Source organism: Acartia tonsa, chromosome 1, assembly GCF_053477335.1.
Source record: "Acartia tonsa isolate MP-2025a chromosome 1, ASM5347733v1, whole genome shotgun sequence".
Taxonomy (NCBI): Eukaryota; Metazoa; Arthropoda; class Copepoda; order Calanoida; family Acartiidae; genus Acartia; species Acartia tonsa.
This window is the reverse complement of record NC_137260.1, coordinates 3,169,305-3,186,734: the sequence shown is the minus strand read 5'-3', so window position 1 is coordinate 3,186,734 and position 17,430 is coordinate 3,169,305. Positions and strand designations below refer to the sequence as shown.

General features: G+C 32.2%; 2 protein-coding genes and 1 long non-coding RNA gene across 3 annotated transcripts; all 3 read left to right on the top strand.

The window, feature by feature from the left end:
* The first annotated feature begins 636 nt into the window (after positions 1-636).
* On the top strand, positions 637-16,557 carry LOC145320106 (uncharacterized). The gene is made up of 13 exons (XM_080162581.1): positions 637-650; positions 938-1,064; positions 2,438-2,544; positions 2,860-2,950; positions 4,541-4,612; positions 4,937-5,008; positions 5,773-5,884; positions 6,569-6,616; positions 14,094-14,164; positions 14,462-14,604; positions 14,921-14,984; positions 15,388-15,507; positions 16,436-16,557. The coding sequence occupies exons 1-13, from the start codon at positions 637-639 to the stop codon at positions 16,535-16,537; spliced, it is 1,143 nt and encodes a 380-aa protein (XP_080018707.1). The 3' UTR covers positions 16,538-16,557.
* On the top strand, positions 7,270-10,469 carry LOC145329469 (uncharacterized). The gene is made up of 4 exons (XR_013882938.1): positions 7,270-7,495; positions 8,931-9,079; positions 9,637-9,773; positions 10,055-10,469. It is a non-coding gene; the product is annotated as an uncharacterized LOC145329469 (long non-coding RNA).
* Positions 11,316-12,271, top strand: LOC145329529 (E3 ubiquitin-protein ligase HUWE1-like). Its single transcript, XM_080173803.1, has 2 exons — positions 11,316-11,474; positions 12,053-12,271. Exons 1-2 carry the CDS (start codon positions 11,364-11,366, stop codon positions 12,134-12,136), a joined length of 195 nt encoding a protein of 64 aa, XP_080029929.1. The 5' UTR covers positions 11,316-11,363; the 3' UTR covers positions 12,137-12,271.
* Positions 16,558-17,430: the final 873 nt, after the last annotated feature.

The following is a 17,430-nucleotide window of genomic DNA, read 5'->3' as shown; positions in this document are numbered from 1 at the left end:
TCAATAACTTACAATAACTTTTACAGATCAATAAAACAAGAACTTGAAAACTCCGACCTCAACAAAACTATGAAGTCTGCCCTGTTAGAAAAGCTTGCAGTAAAAATAAAGGACTGTAAAGAAAAGTAAGGTTTTTTTCTTCTAGATTACATACTTACTTAAAACAGGTATTTATCAATAAAGGAAATAGTAGCTTACGCAATAATCCATAAAGTTGTGAGATTCCAGTCAAATGCGCTTATTAGGTCAAACTGTTTTTAAATATGCGTTTAATTATACTATGCGTTTGATCAACATTAAGAACAGTGCGACGGAAGCTTGCTCACAATTTTACGGATTATTGCGTAAGCCACTATTCCCTTTATAAATTAGAAGTATAACAAGACAACTACCTGGATACTTTTTCTTTTTCGTTTGCTAGCAAATTGCAATCTGATAATTGGCTGTGTTAATATTCCCAACACTACTGGTTGTATTTTAAAGACCCAATTGAGAGTCGGCACATGGCACATGTGATGGGGACATACAGTTATTTAACCCCTTCTCCCTCTTTTTTTTTCTTTAATTTTTCATCGTTAATTTATATATTAAGAAACAGCGCAAAATGGCACCAAAAAATTACGTCATATAATAAAGATGTCCTATGAGAGGCCAGTATACATTGTAATTGACCAATGGTAAAATATATACTTGCCTCTCATTGGTTATTTATCTTATGACGTCATTTTTTTGGTGTCATTTTACGCGGTCTCATATATTAATTTAGGTTAGATCAGGTTTGGATATATTGGTTAACCCTGTTGGGTTAGAGAACAACGAAGGGGCTAGGCATAGAAAAAAAAGCCCCCCTCCCCCAATACTTTCTATTTATTTCAGTGCTCGATAGGAACTTTGAGGGAAAGAACCAAATATTTTCTTCTAATTGATAATATTTTAGAAATGTGAAATCCAAAGGAGATGCAAGCGCTAAAGAAAATGAATTAGTAAGTCCCACTCCGTTACCTGTAAAAGTTCATTATGATAAAAATGCTGGCAGGCATGTCAAAGCCATCAGAGATATACAGGTAAGCAAACCAATCTTGGTGCTTTTCCTAAAAGTAATTTTCGAGCACTGAAATATACCCCTTATTTATATATAATATAGCTACCCTGTACCAAATATAAGATTTAAAGGTTAGCAAAATTCTTCAGTACACATATCAAAATTCCAAAAAATGCAATCTTTGCTTGAAAGAAAGCTTCGAAATAATGAAAGCTTTCAAATCTAACATGCAAACTTTAAACACCAGAAATGAAATCTTCAGCAAGTGTCTACATAGAGACAAGTTCCTTCTTTTAAAGTACATGACGTGAACCATATTTAAAGCAGCATTTTTCTTATATAATATGTATTCATTGCAACTGCAAATGATAAAATATGACCTATTTTTGCTCTTTAAAGATTCCCTTTAAACACCTCCCCCTTTTTATGTAAAGATGCTAATACCCCCCCCCTAAGCCCATATAGGATATAACTTGTAAAAAACCCTGCAAGGGGTACAATTTTCTTACACATAATTCTTTCTTATTATTTAGTCTATTAAAAGGATTCAAAATGCAAGGACATATATTTTTTAACTCTTATTTTATACATCTTAATTGGAACTGATGATCTATTTAATAGTGAAACAATTGTATTCCATCAATAAAAAGTTAAAGAAATGACCTGTGTTTATATATATAATAATAATAAAAATAGACGTCATACAATACAACGATAGACTGTATGTTGGCCTATAACTGTTCATTTGTATTCTATGCTGTCATTTTTATTAGGCACTACAAGCTGCTTCAATCCTGTTACTTTTGAATAAGAATAAATTACAAAATTCCTCATAAACATTTTTTATATTGATGTATTTTATCTTGTTTAAAATTATGAACACTTCTTGTTTAGACTGGAGAATTGATACTAATTGATAAAGGAGTAGTGTCAACATTAGCAACTAAATATCTTAACACAAATTGTACAAATTGTTTGAAAGCTGTGGTTAGCGGTTATCCTTGTCTAAATTGCTCACAGGTATGATTCTTTAAGTTAGGTTATATTGGGTACAGGATAGTCACGCAGGGTTAGGGCATCGCAGGTATAGTTCTCGCAGGGGTTAGTATAATGAAAAAAACTACACACACACCCCTTTTTAATTTTCTTTTAAAAGGGGAAGGTTAAAGCTTTATAGCTTTCCAGGACAATAAATTGATGTATAACCCAAGTGCATTTCCTGTAGATTAAGGTTATTGGTTGAACAGTTTGGACACTGCAAAGTATCTAAAGTCTTTAAGCCAATGTGCAGTGTAGTTTACAGTCCAATGTCCCATTTCTCTTTGGTTATTCCCTAGATGAAATGACTAACAAAAAAGTAATCATCATATTTCCTATCATTTCAATTTTTGTCAGGTGATATTCTGCTCTGAATCCTGTATGGATTCTGCCAATTTTCACAAGGTTGAATGTGGTAATTTGTACCTGTACCCTCCTAATGGTCCAATGGCTCCAGTATTGAGGTGACAATTAAATTATTGGCTTTGTTAGTTGTTAAATTTGTACGTCTAGCCAATCGAGAAAAAACATTTTAAATCCTTTTTTATAGGTATCAATCCTCGGCAGCCGCGCATTAGACGCAACTAAGTCTTAAATTTAAACCCGTTTGGAAACTTTGAATTTTTTTGAAAAGAGGGATTGCCATATTCGGACCATGTTTAGCCGATTTTTAAAATTTTTGACTGAGAGGCTTACTGGCGGTCTAATAGGTACCATCACCTCTAGGATTAAAGCCTCTAGAAGCTAGGGATGATGCTATATTTTTTTTTCTATTCTAGATTGTTTACATCGACTGGATTAGATTATTTTGTTGAAAATAAAGAAAAGTTTGAATCTTATGACCCAACATCTGATTGGAATAATAATGATGTAAGTTTTAACTTTGTTAACGACGTTTTTCTATTACTAATCATGTCTTTAAAAGTCAATCATTACAAACTTTTCTTCTATATTTTTTAACAGTGGCTACGATCCTAGAGGCCTAAGACACATTCCCTTGATGCTAGGGTCACACAAGTTATTTGTTTCAAAAACTAAAAGTATTTTTCAATGGGGGTTTAATTTTGTACAAGGTACGATTTTTCTAGGGAGGGTGTAGGTACTCTCCCCCAAAGTAACCATAAAGCTTTCTTAAGCCTATAAGAAGCTTTACTATAAAAGATAACAATATCAGTAAGCGGTTAGCGATATCTTAAGCTACAGACAAGAGACATCGTGTTACTTTTATATAAGGATTAAATCCATTAAAAGCTTGTTATTGGGAAACTTATTAAAAAAATATATCTAATTATTTCCAGTATGGTTTACAAACCGATTATTATATGCTGGATACGATCTAGTTCTCAGCAGTAATGAAAAACCAAGTATAACATTGTAATACAGAAAAATGAACTTAGTTCTGTTAAACCAGGCCCTTAGCAGGGATAAGGGATGGGAAACGTAGGAAAATATTATTTCAGGCCTATTTCAAGCCTAGGCCTATTTCTAGCCTAATAAACCAGTTTTGGGATGGCGCAGTGCTTCGTATAAAACGTTAATAAAAAAGCTGTGTGTGTGTGTGTAGATAAAGTATAGAATCAAATTCAGGTAGCTAGTTTAAAGTAAATAACCTTTTTATAAACCTATATATTAATGGCTTTTGTTAAAATGAAGTTTTTTCTCTCCCAAAATTTTTTTATCTTTTACTTTGGTAATTTGAACTGTCAGAAAGCTATCGTTGGGTTTCCCTCAGACAGATTTTAGTTTGTATTATTTGCATTTTTATTAATGAGTAAAAATTTTATTTGAAAATTTCATTGCTAATTAAAATTCAAAATAAATAAATTAATATGCACTTGGGTAACATTCTATCAAGTATTCTTTGGACTATTATGTAGTGATATATTTGTACTGTGTTGTATTGTGTATTGTACATATATTAGGGTTAAAGTGTTGTATCAATTCCGTATTAAATTTTTAAAATTCAAAATACAACATCTAATTTATAAACTACCAAATGAAAATTTGTAGCTACCTCCTTTCCAAAAAATAATCCCGTTATTTTTGTTTTTTCTATATGGCCCTTTTTTAATGTTTAACTCTAAGCAGATTTAATAATTAAGCTAATGTGATCTAACACCATTTATATTTATTTTTTAGTAGCAGACGAAATCATTATTTTTTCTATAATTGTCTGCTTCTAAAATTTTCGCCAATTGGTGATTGGTTGTTAAAAACAGGCCGATTCTTATTGGTTTAGAGCTATAGCTACTTGGGAGCGTCCGCCAGTTTGATAGTAATTTGTAATAGTTGCAATATCCCTTTAGAATCTAGGCCGGGACCTAATTAATGGCCAGGTTTCCTATCCCTTATCCCTGGCCCTTAGGGTTAACAAAATTAGGTCTAATCGCATAATTTTTCATTTTAATAACCGCGGAATACATATAATACGATAAATAACTATTCCATTAATTGATTTAGGATAAAATGAGTATCTATAATCTCCAGCGAATAGAAAAAGGGAGCGAATATATTCTACAAATGTCTGCACAGGTTAAATTAACAAGAAGTCAACTTACTTACATATTATCAAATGCATAGCTTTTCTACAATTAGGGTCGGTCGGTGACGCCCTTTTTTACTTTTTTTACAACAAATTTTTGTATGATATATTTATTCTATTCTTATGATTTTTACTGTATCTTGCATTTTCTCAATTTTACAACAAATGTATGTACATTTTTGTTTAGACCTACAAGTTAATGTTTGTCCTTTCTTCTGTTTTTAGAGTTTCGCTTTTATGGATGTTGTCAATGTCATCCTTGTTTATTTATTTATTGGATCTAGAATATTATTTATTTTAAGGTTTTATTTTAGGCCTACTATATGTTGTACTGCTTAACAAAGATGAAGTTTTTTGATCAGACAGCTAACTTTACACCCGAAAAGGTAGCTTTATAAATCTTTGATTGTTGCACTTTCATAATTAGAATAAAGGATATAGGATATACGTGGATATTATAACAGGGGAAAATCGTCATCAATTAGCTTGCTAACAAGGACATTACTTATTACTCAGTTCCTTCATCCAGTATAAGGGGAGGGGATAGGGTAAGGGGGTGGGTCGTTATTTTAGCCAGCTACAAGTTTATTAAAGTACGTGATAATCTGGTGTAAGATCCAAGTGATAATAAATTCATTTTTAAAAGCGAACCTTTTTATAATTAGGGTCGGTCCGACCGTACGTTCGTCGTTAATTTAGGCATGTTAGAATTGTCCTATTGATTTCAAACTTTTTATGGTGATTCCTGTAGTAGTTAGGTACGATTTAGAAAGCGTAGCAGCTCTATAATCATTACCAGAATGCCCGTCTATTTCAAACATGTTAATTTCTTTACTTTTTTATGTGATCTAATTATCTTATTGATCTAATTTTTTGTATACAGATTCCTGGGACAACAAACTACAATATTATAAGCGAAACAACTCTTTAATCAAATACTAAAAATGTCAGTATGTCCATAAACATTACTCAGTATCAAGCAGTCTTTCAACAAATTTTCTTACAATTTTTTAAAAACTCTTATATTTATATTTTTAATATTCACTTTTGACACTCTACTAGAGTTATATAATGTTCGTCTGTCATACCGTTTCAGAGCTTTGCTTTTATGGATGTTGTCATTCTAAATATAATAAACTTTGATATTTAGATAACAGAAGACCAATACTATATAGGAGAGCTACTCTATAACTATCTCCTATCTGTGGATGAAAATTCTCATCAAATTATGGAATACTCACAACCAAACCAACAATTTAATGGTAATAATTGTATAAGATAGATCTAAACCCATGACTGTAGCTTAACACTTAGCGCATACGCTCATTGTCGTAAAGGTAATAGGTTCGAATTTGGGCCCAAACACCGCGTCATAATCAAAGGTTAAATTGGTTCCTACTGCTGCTATGTTAGGTGCGTAATAAATAAGTAGAGTAAGGGGAATGCCTTGACCCAAAAACAGGCGCAACTCATTATTATCCACAGTTAGGACTTTCAGACAAAGGTCGTGCAATCAAAGGGTTGGTTGCACAGTAATTAAGCAAGATTTGGTTAAGATGGGCACCAAAATAAGATCTCGTGGTGTATCCTGTCCTCTAATGTAAATTATACTGGTACTCAAAATCTTATAACTACGGGTCTCTTATTCGCTGGCCTAAAAACTTTATGTACTTTTATCAAATTTTGATTAGCTTATTTCAAACTAGTTATGACCGAACTTTAATGTACAGAAGGTGTAATTTTGTTTATCATCATTGGGGATGTATATTAATTTATCGTCTATTGTCTTATCCCTTAAGATCTCTTATCTAATCCATAAAATACAATCCAAACAATAGACTAAATAGACTAAAAAGCTCTTAATGGGATTTATTCTAAATACAAAATAAATACAATAATTTTATATATATTTTTATCCTTTATTTATATATTCATATAAATTGCAGGTGATTTTGATTCTATCTTTGAAGGAGATGAGTTTCTTTCTGATATAGGTAAGTTTCTTTTATTAGGATTAAATCAAAACAGATATTTTTTTTTATTAAAAAGACAAACTATTTAGTAGAACCATACTCTTCTGCCAATCAAACCAATCATGTTTTTAGAATAATGTATAATTATAAACATAGGAGTGGGAAAAACGTCAAAGTGGACATTGCTTAAGTAAAACGCAGCCCAGGTTCTACGAAGTACCACAAAATTTCACCCTTTTTACCGGAAAAGTGGTAAAGCTGGTCAAGCTGGTAAAATTTACCAGTTTCGTGGTAAATTTTACCAGCAAAAATTTTAGCCAAGAAATTAGTAAAATTTTACCATTTTTTTTTTGTAAAATTTGACGAAACAAAAAACCCCGTTTTTTGTGTTTTAAATTAATTACAGCTCTTCATAATCAATTGTAGTACTTTAAAATAATGATTTCTATACAATGAAGCCTAAATTTAAATTTTTTTTTTTTTTTTAAATTTTACCACATTTGGAAGTTTTACCAAAAATGTGGTCAATTTTACAACTTTATTTTTCAGGTTAAGTCTTTTAAGAACCCGGCCGGAAATAGATTCATATATATGGTTAACAACTATATATATCTAAATATTTTTTTTAATATTGAATGCACTATATTTTTTTATATTCTATCGAATATATTTTATATGTCATTACAAAACTATATTACATTCAATATTAACATTAAAAAAAAATAACATCAATTTAAACTTTCGTAACCCTGTAATTGGTTATTGGCTTCAGTAGTTCAGTTCTATTTAAACGGTAAACCACGCTTGAGCTAGCATCACCAGCATGGCTCTGCCTAGGCTTATCATTAGAAAGGCCAGGGTATTATTATTGGTTGAAAAGTTTGTACATTATTATTACAGGTATTGTGTCTTTAAAGGGACTGTGAACGTAAATTTTTCTCATCTTAATATCAAATCTTAACATTATCTCATTCATAATATCTCACAGATAGAGCAAAACGCGCTTTTGTTTGCTTAAAAAACGGCTTTTTCCGACGATTTTTATAAGGTACAGGGAAAGGAAGAAATTTTCCGTATTATATAAAATGTCCAATAAATTGATTTTTTCTCCCATTATAGCTAAAATTAAACTTTTTCACATAGTTCTAGATTTTTCCTAACAGTTAAGCTGACTTTTAACATAATCCTTGCTTTAAACCAATGTATAGTTACTTAGAAATTGATAAAATAAGCAATATTTTTTATTGAAAACCAAATACAATAACAAAGCCAGAAACAGGTTTTTTTATTATTATCCAATTAACTTTAGATGGCCCATCTCTTGCCCACCTTTAATTACAAATTTGTAAATAATAAAGACGCAATATTTTTTTATAAACAGTCTGATAAAAGTGTAAACTAATTCTCCAAAGTGGGTTATTTATTGTCCAACACAATAAAAAAGGATATTATTATTTTAAATAACCTATGAGATTCAACCCTTTGTAGACAGTGAGGTATTTTTTTTGTCAATAATACGAATTTAAAATATGTCTTTATTACCTAACTACTACGTTATAAAAAAACTAATTGGCAATTTTATAGCATAAAATAAATCCTTAACAGTAAGTAAATTGTTTCAACTATATATGACAAGTTAAATATCCCTACAAACATTATAAGAATCAAAAACGTTCAGATTTTCCCTGTTTTTTCCTTTTTCCCTCTCAAAATACCATAAAATCAAGGCATTATTCCTGGATATTTTTGTTAATAGGACGTTTTTGGTTGATCAGTGTAGTGAAATGTGCTTAGTAAATGTTAAGATTTGATAATCAGATGAGAAATTTTTACGTTCACACTCCCTTTAATGGCTTTTCACATGTCTTATTTTATAAAGTAGGAAGGCTTTTTTTTGTCTGAAGCTTAAGATCTCAGAATTTCACCTTGCATAGAGCATTCGTAAAATGTACTGGGGTGCCCTTTCTTTACTGTTTAGTTTTAATAAGAATTAAAAAAAAACAATATTAGGGTTACTTTTCCTAGGAGTGAGAATATATATATATAGTTATAAACATTCCCTGATCTTATGAGAAGCTAATTGAATAGGAGAACCATACAGATCGATCCAGCGGTTTGTAAGCTCAGCATTGTTAATTTTTAAAATATGCATTTTTAAACTCTCTTTACAAACTAGAATGGAAGAAAATAAAACCAAACAAATCAAATACATATAAGACCGATCTTTATTTATCCATCTTTCTTTATTACTTTAAATATATAATATTTATTTCCATATTTTTATTCTGTTCTTTACTTAGGAATGATAACTTTTTAACCTAACCAAAATATTCAGGGTCTGCTGTATTCCGGGCTGTTCCTGTACCACCTGGCGTCGTATGAGAGCGGCGGCGAGGCGCTGGTGTCCTGCGGCATGTTGGAGTCACTCCTTAAGGTCATACAGTGGCTCAGCAGTGAATTGGAACACATTACTTTTGTTACTAGGTATGTTTTTCATGTTTTGATATACAAGTATTACACTGAAAGCTAGGTAAAAAAACAAGGTTGACATCATCCATAATGTATATCATAGAAATAAAGAAAAATACGCACAATTTATAAAAATAAGTTTCTTTGTCTTTTAAAGCATGACCGACGGACGTAGTAAATTATATACTGGTTTCTCGCCGTCTGTCTTGAAAAGGATCGCATGTTAAAGATTGCATCACAGACGTATAAAGCAGACAAACAAAGCGTATTATAATAAAGTAGATTCTTTATAATAAGAAATATATTCAAAAGTTTAGAAAAATTTGTTTTTCATTCTTTTTCCAGCGTGGCTTCGAAACAAATTAAAATCGATTAGAAACGGTTCTCAGCCATAACGATAAAACATGTATACTGACCATTTTCCAAATAAAAATCATAATACAAGTACCAGTTTTGGTAGCCTAAGCCTTAAGCCTCTCAGGGCTAACAAAACTGGCTTTAATTATATGATTTTTATTTGAATATCCACAGAAAGCTATCTATAATACGATGGAATAAAAAATATTATTTAGGGCTGTAAGAGTGATAGATCTAATCACAAACCTGGACATGGCAAGTTTTTCAGACCCACGCTTGACTAACAACCTTCATCAACAGGCGGGAGTTAGAGGTGGACCACTGTAGGAAGCATCAACCCTTCCAGATCCAGGTATAACTTATTCCAGTATGGCTTCGAAACCGTAATATCTGGAGGATTAGAACTGGTTTTCAGTATAAGACTTTTCAGTAATTGAGAAAAAATCTTAGTGGGGGGACGGTATGATCAGGAATAAAACAATTAATTTAGACTTTTCATGGGTATGCTTCATGTCATCAAAAATTTAAAGATTTATATGTTTGGTACAATACCCCTAAGCGGCATAATAGTTGTGCCCTTATATTTTCAATTTTGAAATAGATGGTTTTAGTACATAAACAACAATCTTGTAGGTTGGAACTAAAGAGGAACGACTAACCAAAGTTATTGAGGAGGCAGAAACTATTCATGACGTAGCGGCCATAGCCGCTCAGGAGGAGCTGGCGGCGGCTCAGGATGCGGATGCTGTTGATCCCATTGCTGGTCCTAGTGGCTCAGGTTCTAGCTCTAGGCTAGCTTCTCATCTTATTCAACAGGTATGCATTGTTTATTTATACAGGGATCTTAAGGGATAAGACAATGGACGATAAGTTTTTTAAGTTGCAAGCCAACGAATGAGAGATGTGTTGATTAAACCTTCAAGACCAGTAAAACTTACAGTCCAGTGTAACTTCCTTTCCTGGCATTTATAGAAGTTGAATAAGAAATGATAAAATATTATAAAGATATGCGAAAATGTAAAAAAGAGATAGGATATATGAAGAAATATTGATTTTAATCTTATATTGTATAACACAAACTTTGCTTAAATAAAAATAAAATCCTATAACGTAGCCCTATACTATTGAAAATAGTTAAATATAACAAAACATATTATTAATATCAATCTATCTGATTATTTAGGACGTACCCAAGCCTGGTTTGACCTGCCTACCCACGCGTGCTGCCTTGCTAAAATCTTCTAACAACCTATCTCTATTTAGGATGTACCCAAGCCTGGTTTGACCTGCCTACCCCAGCGGGCTGCCTTGCTAAAATCTATGCTCAACTTCTTAAAGAAGGCTATTCAGGAATGGGTTATTAAATGATTTAAGACGAAGTAAAATATTGTTTAAGTTTAAAAAAAGATTGTACTAAAATAATTTACGTTTCTGTAGACACAACGGGAAACATGGTTCTTATGGGATAGGACAAAAGACGAAGTATTGAAATTAAATCAAGATTTACCTAATAAAAATTAGGTACTCAAAGTTTTTGAGTTGACGAATAAGTAAACTTGTTTCTGAAACTTTGGATACCATTATGACATTTACACCATTTTACCCTCCCTGCCTGGGGTTTAGGTCTAAATTTATCTAATATTAGTACTTGTTTGGGACAGGGATCTAAAGGGACAAGACAATGGCGGATAAATTGATGTACATCAGCAATGATGATACACAAAATTACCCCTTCTGTGGAGTATAATTAGTTGTTGAAAGCTTTAGACACTTAACTTGATTAATCAACCATTCAAAATTCAATAAAAGTCCCTAGAGTTGTTAAAGCAACGAAGAAGAAAATAAAGCTTTGGGGACTAGTGTAATAAACAGTCCACTTCCTTCCTTCATTTAATCCTCCATAACTTAGGACCCCGCGTTCAGCGACTCCATACGCCACGTGATGGAGGGAAGTTTGCCCAACAGTTTGAAGCATATAATCAGTAATGCCGAGTACTATGGCCCCAGCCTGTTCTTGTTAGCCACGGATGTTGTTACTGCTTATGTTTTCCAGGTAAGCTTTCCCTTTATTTTTTCTCGTTCTGCGTTTTCAAAGATGTTTAGTTAGATAAGTTTGCTGATTTTTTTGCCACGTGTCAAGATGCCTGTAGGAAATGAATGAGGGGGGAGAGGGGGAGTCGAACCTACACACTTTTATTTTTGCTTTCAAAAGAAAATTTTAGGTGTGAGAGTAAGGGGGGGGGGAAGTTCTGACACATTTGCGTAAACAGCGAGTATAGGCTTTATCTTTGGGACGGACGGACAGACAGACAGACATCGTTCTACTTTGTATTATAGATTAGATATTTAGTAGGGAGGGATGGGACATTGGGCTGTAAATTACACTAGCCCCCAAAGTTTTCAAATAACATTTTCTTATTCTTTGGCCTAACAACCTTGGGTACTTTTATTGATTTTTTATTGGTTGGTTCATTAAGTTGAGTGTCCTAACATTTCAATCACTTATTGTAATCTACAGAAGGGGTAACGATGTGTATCATCATTAGAGATGAACATCAATTTATCAGCCATTGTCTTATCCCTTTATATCCCTGTAATTATCTAATTAACTAATGAGCAATTTTATTCCAGGTTGAATATCAGTTATACGAGGGAATGGGGCCGGTGCCCAGCAATTCCAGGAGGTTGCGCAACAGTTTTCGGCCAGAGCAGTAGAATCAAGAACACTTGTGTGTTTGGCGGCGCACCCAAGGGTCCTCAGCTGCGCGACATTGAGAACGGCTGCTGATTATTAGAATTATTATTTTATGTTCAAGTTAAATAAATATAAAAATACAACAAAAAATTTTATAATTTTTTCTATTTTTAAAAGCGAAGCTTCTCTATAATTAGGGTCAGTCGTTTTTTACCACTTTCTCACGATTTTTACCACCCGATTTTACCACAATTTTTGGTCAATTTTTACCCAATTTCCGGTAAAATTTTACCAATTTAGGACAAAAATATTACCAGGTGTTGAACAGTTTTACCACTTTTTCGGTAAAATCTTACAGAAATTTGCGGTAAGATTTTACCAAAAAAGTGGTAAAAATTGGTCAAAATCTGGTATAAATTTGCGTCCTAAAATGGTAATATTTTACCGGAAATCTAGTAAAATTTGACCGAAAATTGTGGTAAAAAAAGCTGGTAAAAACCGTGAGAAAATACCACAAAAAGTGTTTTTACCACGGTTACGGTAAAATTTTACCACCTTTTAAAACGTAAAGGCTGGTAAAATTTTACCGTAAAAGTGGTAAAAACTAGGTTTTTTTCTGGTATTAATTCAGTCCTGGGAGAAGTGTCCGCTATTTTAATAATATGACAATTTTGAATTTTTTTTATACCCCTGTCTACAAAATAATGGTTATGGCCGCAGCGCTCGACCCCCTAGCCTGCCTAGCCGCAGCGCTCGGCCCCCTAGCCTATAACCTAACCTAACCTAACCTAACTAAGAAAAATAAGGGGACCGAGGGAAGGGGGGGGGGGGGGTTGTATAAAAAATTCAAAATTGAAAAAAAAATTTAAATTGAAAAAAAATTCAAAATTTAAAAAAAAAATAAAAAATAAAAGAAAAATTTAAAATTTAAAAAAAATTGAGACTCCTGCGTTTGTCCACTCCGACGTTTGTCCCAAAAATCCTGCGTTTTTCCACTCCGACGTTTGTCCCACTCCTGCGTTTGTCCCACTCTGACGTTTAGGACTCCTGCGTTTGTCCACTCCGATGTTTTTCCACTCCTACGTTTGGGACTCCTACGTTTGTCGTGGAACCCTAAAATATGCTTTTTTAAGTGCAGACTTCTCTTGAGGAGGGTGGATGTATGCTCCGTCCCTAGAAATAATCATAAACCTTCTATGGATTTATAAGATGCTTCACTTTTTCTTTTATATGGATTTGCCCATAGTATCTAAAGGTTGTGTATTCGAGAGAGGCAAAAATAGCCAAAAACCATCTAGAAGCTCTCATCCTTAAATGAAGAACTAAATCATATAGGTGGTTACAGACAAACATCCTGTTACTAATCTTAAATATAACCTTACAGAATGACTTAAGCCTGTTGTATTATTTAGGAGCTGGTATAACCAAATATATTTCAATGTTTAATAACAGCTGTGATGTGAATACTATCTACAGACACTACAGACATCCTCTTACTTTTGTATTAGAATAATCTTATATTATTTAGGAGCTGGTATAACCAAGTATATTTCAATGTTTAATAACAGCTGTGATGTGAATACTAGCTACAGACACTACAGACATCCTCTTACTTTTATATTAGAATAATCTTATATTATTTAGGAGCTGGTATAACAAAGTATATTTCAATGTTTAATAACAGCTGTGATGTGAATATTAGCTACAGACAGACATCCTCTTACTTTTATATTAGAATAATCTTATATTATTTAGGAGCTGGTATAACCAAATATATTTCCATGTTTAATAACAGCTGTGATGTAAATACCAGCTACAGACAGACATCCTCTTACTTTTATATTAGAATAATCTTATATTATTTAGGAGCTGGTATAACAAAGTATATTTCAATGTTTAATAACAGCTGTGATGTGAATACTAGCTACAGACAGACATCCTCTTACTTATATATTAGAATAATCGTATATTATTTAGGAGCTGGTATAACCAAATATATTTCAATGTTTAATAACAGCTGTGATGTAAATACTATCAAATATCACCAGGTTATAAAGGACTATCTTTAGTAGCGCAGCTACTCTATAAATGGAGTCTGTCCGTACTTAATTATCAGAGAGAGAGGGGACAATAAGCTGTTTATTACACTAGTCCCCAAAGTTTTACAAATAGATTTTCTTATTCGTTGGTTTAACAACTTTTGGGACTTTTGCTGAATTTGGATTGTTTGGTTTATCAAGTTGAGTGTTTAAACGTTTCAACCGCTAATTTTAATCTACAAAAATGGTAATTATTGTGACACAAAGAAATCCTGTTACTATTAAAAATATATTTTATTATTAAAGGGTGATAAGACCTACCTCCTTGCAAGAAGAGACATCAAGAAGGGGGAAGAAGTGACGGATTTTTATGGCCAGCACTTTTTTATTACACCAAGAAATGAGAGACAAGATCAACTGGGCTTTAAGTGTCTTTGTATACCCTGCAGGTTTAGTTTTTTTGGCGGATTTTTAAAAGATTAGTAATAAACTTAGTTAGAAGGATTGAAATGCTCAATTTCTTTGGACGATTCCATATACAAATGAGTATCTAGTATTTAATTATTTGGTCGGTCGGTCTGTCAATCATGCTACTTAAATAAAAATAATAATTTTTTTTTTTTTGGGGGGGGGGAGGGGGGCGGGAGGGGATAGTTTGTATCGTACCCATCCTCCATATAGCATAAAACCTACTATTAAACAATATGAATATTCTTATCTTTTTTTAAATCCTATATTTTGCATAATAATAGAAGATATTTCTAGAGAAAATTGGGGACTGATGAAAAATCTTCCAAAAATATCTGATGCTGATAAAAGAGGAAAAATGGTAATCATTATAACCAGAGATTTAAAGGGATAGGACAATGGCAGATAAATTGATGTACATCCCAAATGATGATAAACAAAATTACCTTATCTTAAGTTTGGACACTAATAGTTTTGAAATAACATATAAAAATTTATTAAAAGTACTCAAAGATTTTAGGCCAACGAATAAGATAATTTGGTTATAAAACTTTGGTTACAATATACAATATCATTCAATTATTGCTTATTTCATGTATTTTAGAAGAATTTTGGTAAAGAGATGACAAACCTAAAAACTTTTCTAAACAGCATGGATGTACCCAAAGATTTTAGGCCAACAAATAAGATAACGTGGTTATAAAACTTTGAGTACAAATATCATTCAATTATTGCATACAAAGTTATTATTTCATGTATTTTAGAAGAATTTTGGCAAGGAGATGACTCACCTTAAAACTCTACTAAACAGTATGAAGATCAAAGAGAGCCTTGCAAGCTGTATAAAACTGAGGAAAATGATAAAATCTTCAAATCCCACTTTGGTAATGTTTATTGAAACCGTAGCTTTTTTATTAGGGATGGTCCGTCCATACGTCCGTTAGTAACGGTTAGTTCTTGTCGTTATTTTATACATGTCTGAATTGTCCTATCGATTTTAAGTTCAGCATGATGATTCCTATAATAGTTGGGTACTGTTTAGGAAGCGTAGCAACTCTATAGTTTTCTGACACTCTAGTTTCACTTTTATGTATGTCGTCATCCCCTTTTTAAAAGCGAAGCTTTTCTATAATTAGGGTCGGTCCGTCCGTACGTCCGTCCGTCCGAGATAGATAGCTTTTATTCGTTAATTTAGGCATGTTAGAATTGTCCTATCGATTTCAAACTTTGCATGATGATTCCTGTAGTAGTTGGGTACGATTTAGAAAGCGTAGCAACTCTATAATCATTACCAGAATGTCCGTACGTCCAATTTAAACATGTTGATTTTTCTACTTTTTTAACAAGAACTTTTCAAGTGTTTTAATTATCCGTTTGATCTGATTTTTGGTATATTGATTCCTGGGACAACAAAGAACAATATTATAAGCGAAGCAACTCTATAATCAAGTCCAAAAATGTAAGTATGTCCATAAACATTATCCTGTTTTTAAGCAGTTTTTCAACAAATTTACCTACAATTTTGATTCGACATTTATACATTTATGTTCCGATTTTTCAGTTCAGATACTATACAAGTGTTAATGTCCGTTTGTCCTACCGTTTCAGTGCTTCGCTTTCATGGATGTTGTCATCCTTGTTTAATTGTAGCGTAGCTACTTTAGGAACACAGTAAAAGTGTCAGACTGATTATGACGTAAAAAAATTATCTAAAATAATTTATTTTAATATTCGTGGGAAATTGTCTGTAATACGATGCTATACATGATTTTTCAGAGGTTAATATTAATTTTTTAAATACATATTTTTTAGGAAATGATTGAAATAGAAATGTATCTCCATCACATCATATGTTTATTAAACGCCAATAAATCTGTAAAATTCCAATGTTTTATCAAAGATTTTATTAAATAAATAATTTGTATTTGTTTTAAGTTTGAAATATCTTCATAAAATTTTGATTTAAATTAGTCTGTATACGTATGTCTGAAAAAATATAAGACACATATTAACCTTTGTTTTAAGTATTTCACTAAACATTTTATTGGTTTATGTCAACTCTGTCTGTTAATTAATAGTAATTACTGATATATTTTCGATATGGTTTTATTCCCATAAGGATTTGGATTTTAACAGATAGACGTACGGACGGATAGAAGAACACTTGGAAAAGAGTAGACATCGCTACTAAAAACAATTCTATAAGCAAATAAAATGGACTTAGAATACGTAGATATATTGACAGTGGAAAATTTGTCGTCAATTTAGGTTGCTATTATGGACATCATGTATTGTTCAGCAGGAGAGGAGGGGATTACGGGGGATGGAGGTATCATTATGTTAGCCATCTAGAAGTATTAGTAGCTAGACAAAGTGTCAAAAATCAGCCATGTGACGTCATAAAAATGAAGGAGATGAGAGGAGAATTGGGAATGAAAACCCCTAAAATAGAGATAGATAATCCCTCATTTTTATGACGTTACAAGGATGATTTTTGAGACGCTTTGTCACCTTATGAGAGTACATGAAAATCTGGTACAACATCCAAGAAATTATATATCGATTGCAAGGAACCAGGATAAAGCTAGAAGTTGCTGGAAATTTCCAAAATCTTTCTTATCAAACCCAATTAAGTTCAATTCAGTTAGGGTGCAATATCTTTATTATACCAATCAATAACATATTGTTTACCAGGGAGGAAGGGGACAATAGGCTGTTTATTACTCTAGTTTTCAAAGTTTTAATAATAACATATTCTTATTCGTTGGCTTTACAACTTTAGGGACTTTTGCTGAATTATGATTGAT

Excerpts from the sequence above, each read along its gene's own strand:
- LOC145329529 (XM_080173803.1), top strand. The coding sequence starts at position 11,364 with ATGGAGGGAAGTTTGCCCAACAGTTTGAAGCATATAATCAGTAATGCC. Across the intron at positions 11,475-12,052 it reads TTACTGCTTATGTTTTCCAG|GTTGAATATCAGTTATACGA; the intron begins GTAAGCTTTCCC and ends ATTTTATTCCAG.
- LOC145320106 (XM_080162581.1), top strand. Across the intron at positions 5,009-5,772 it reads CTAACTTTACACCCGAAAAG|ATAACAGAAGACCAATACTA; the intron begins GTAGCTTTATAA and ends TTTGATATTTAG. Across the intron at positions 14,985-15,387 it reads CTGATAAAAGAGGAAAAATG|AAGAATTTTGGCAAGGAGAT; the intron begins GTAATCATTATA and ends CATGTATTTTAG.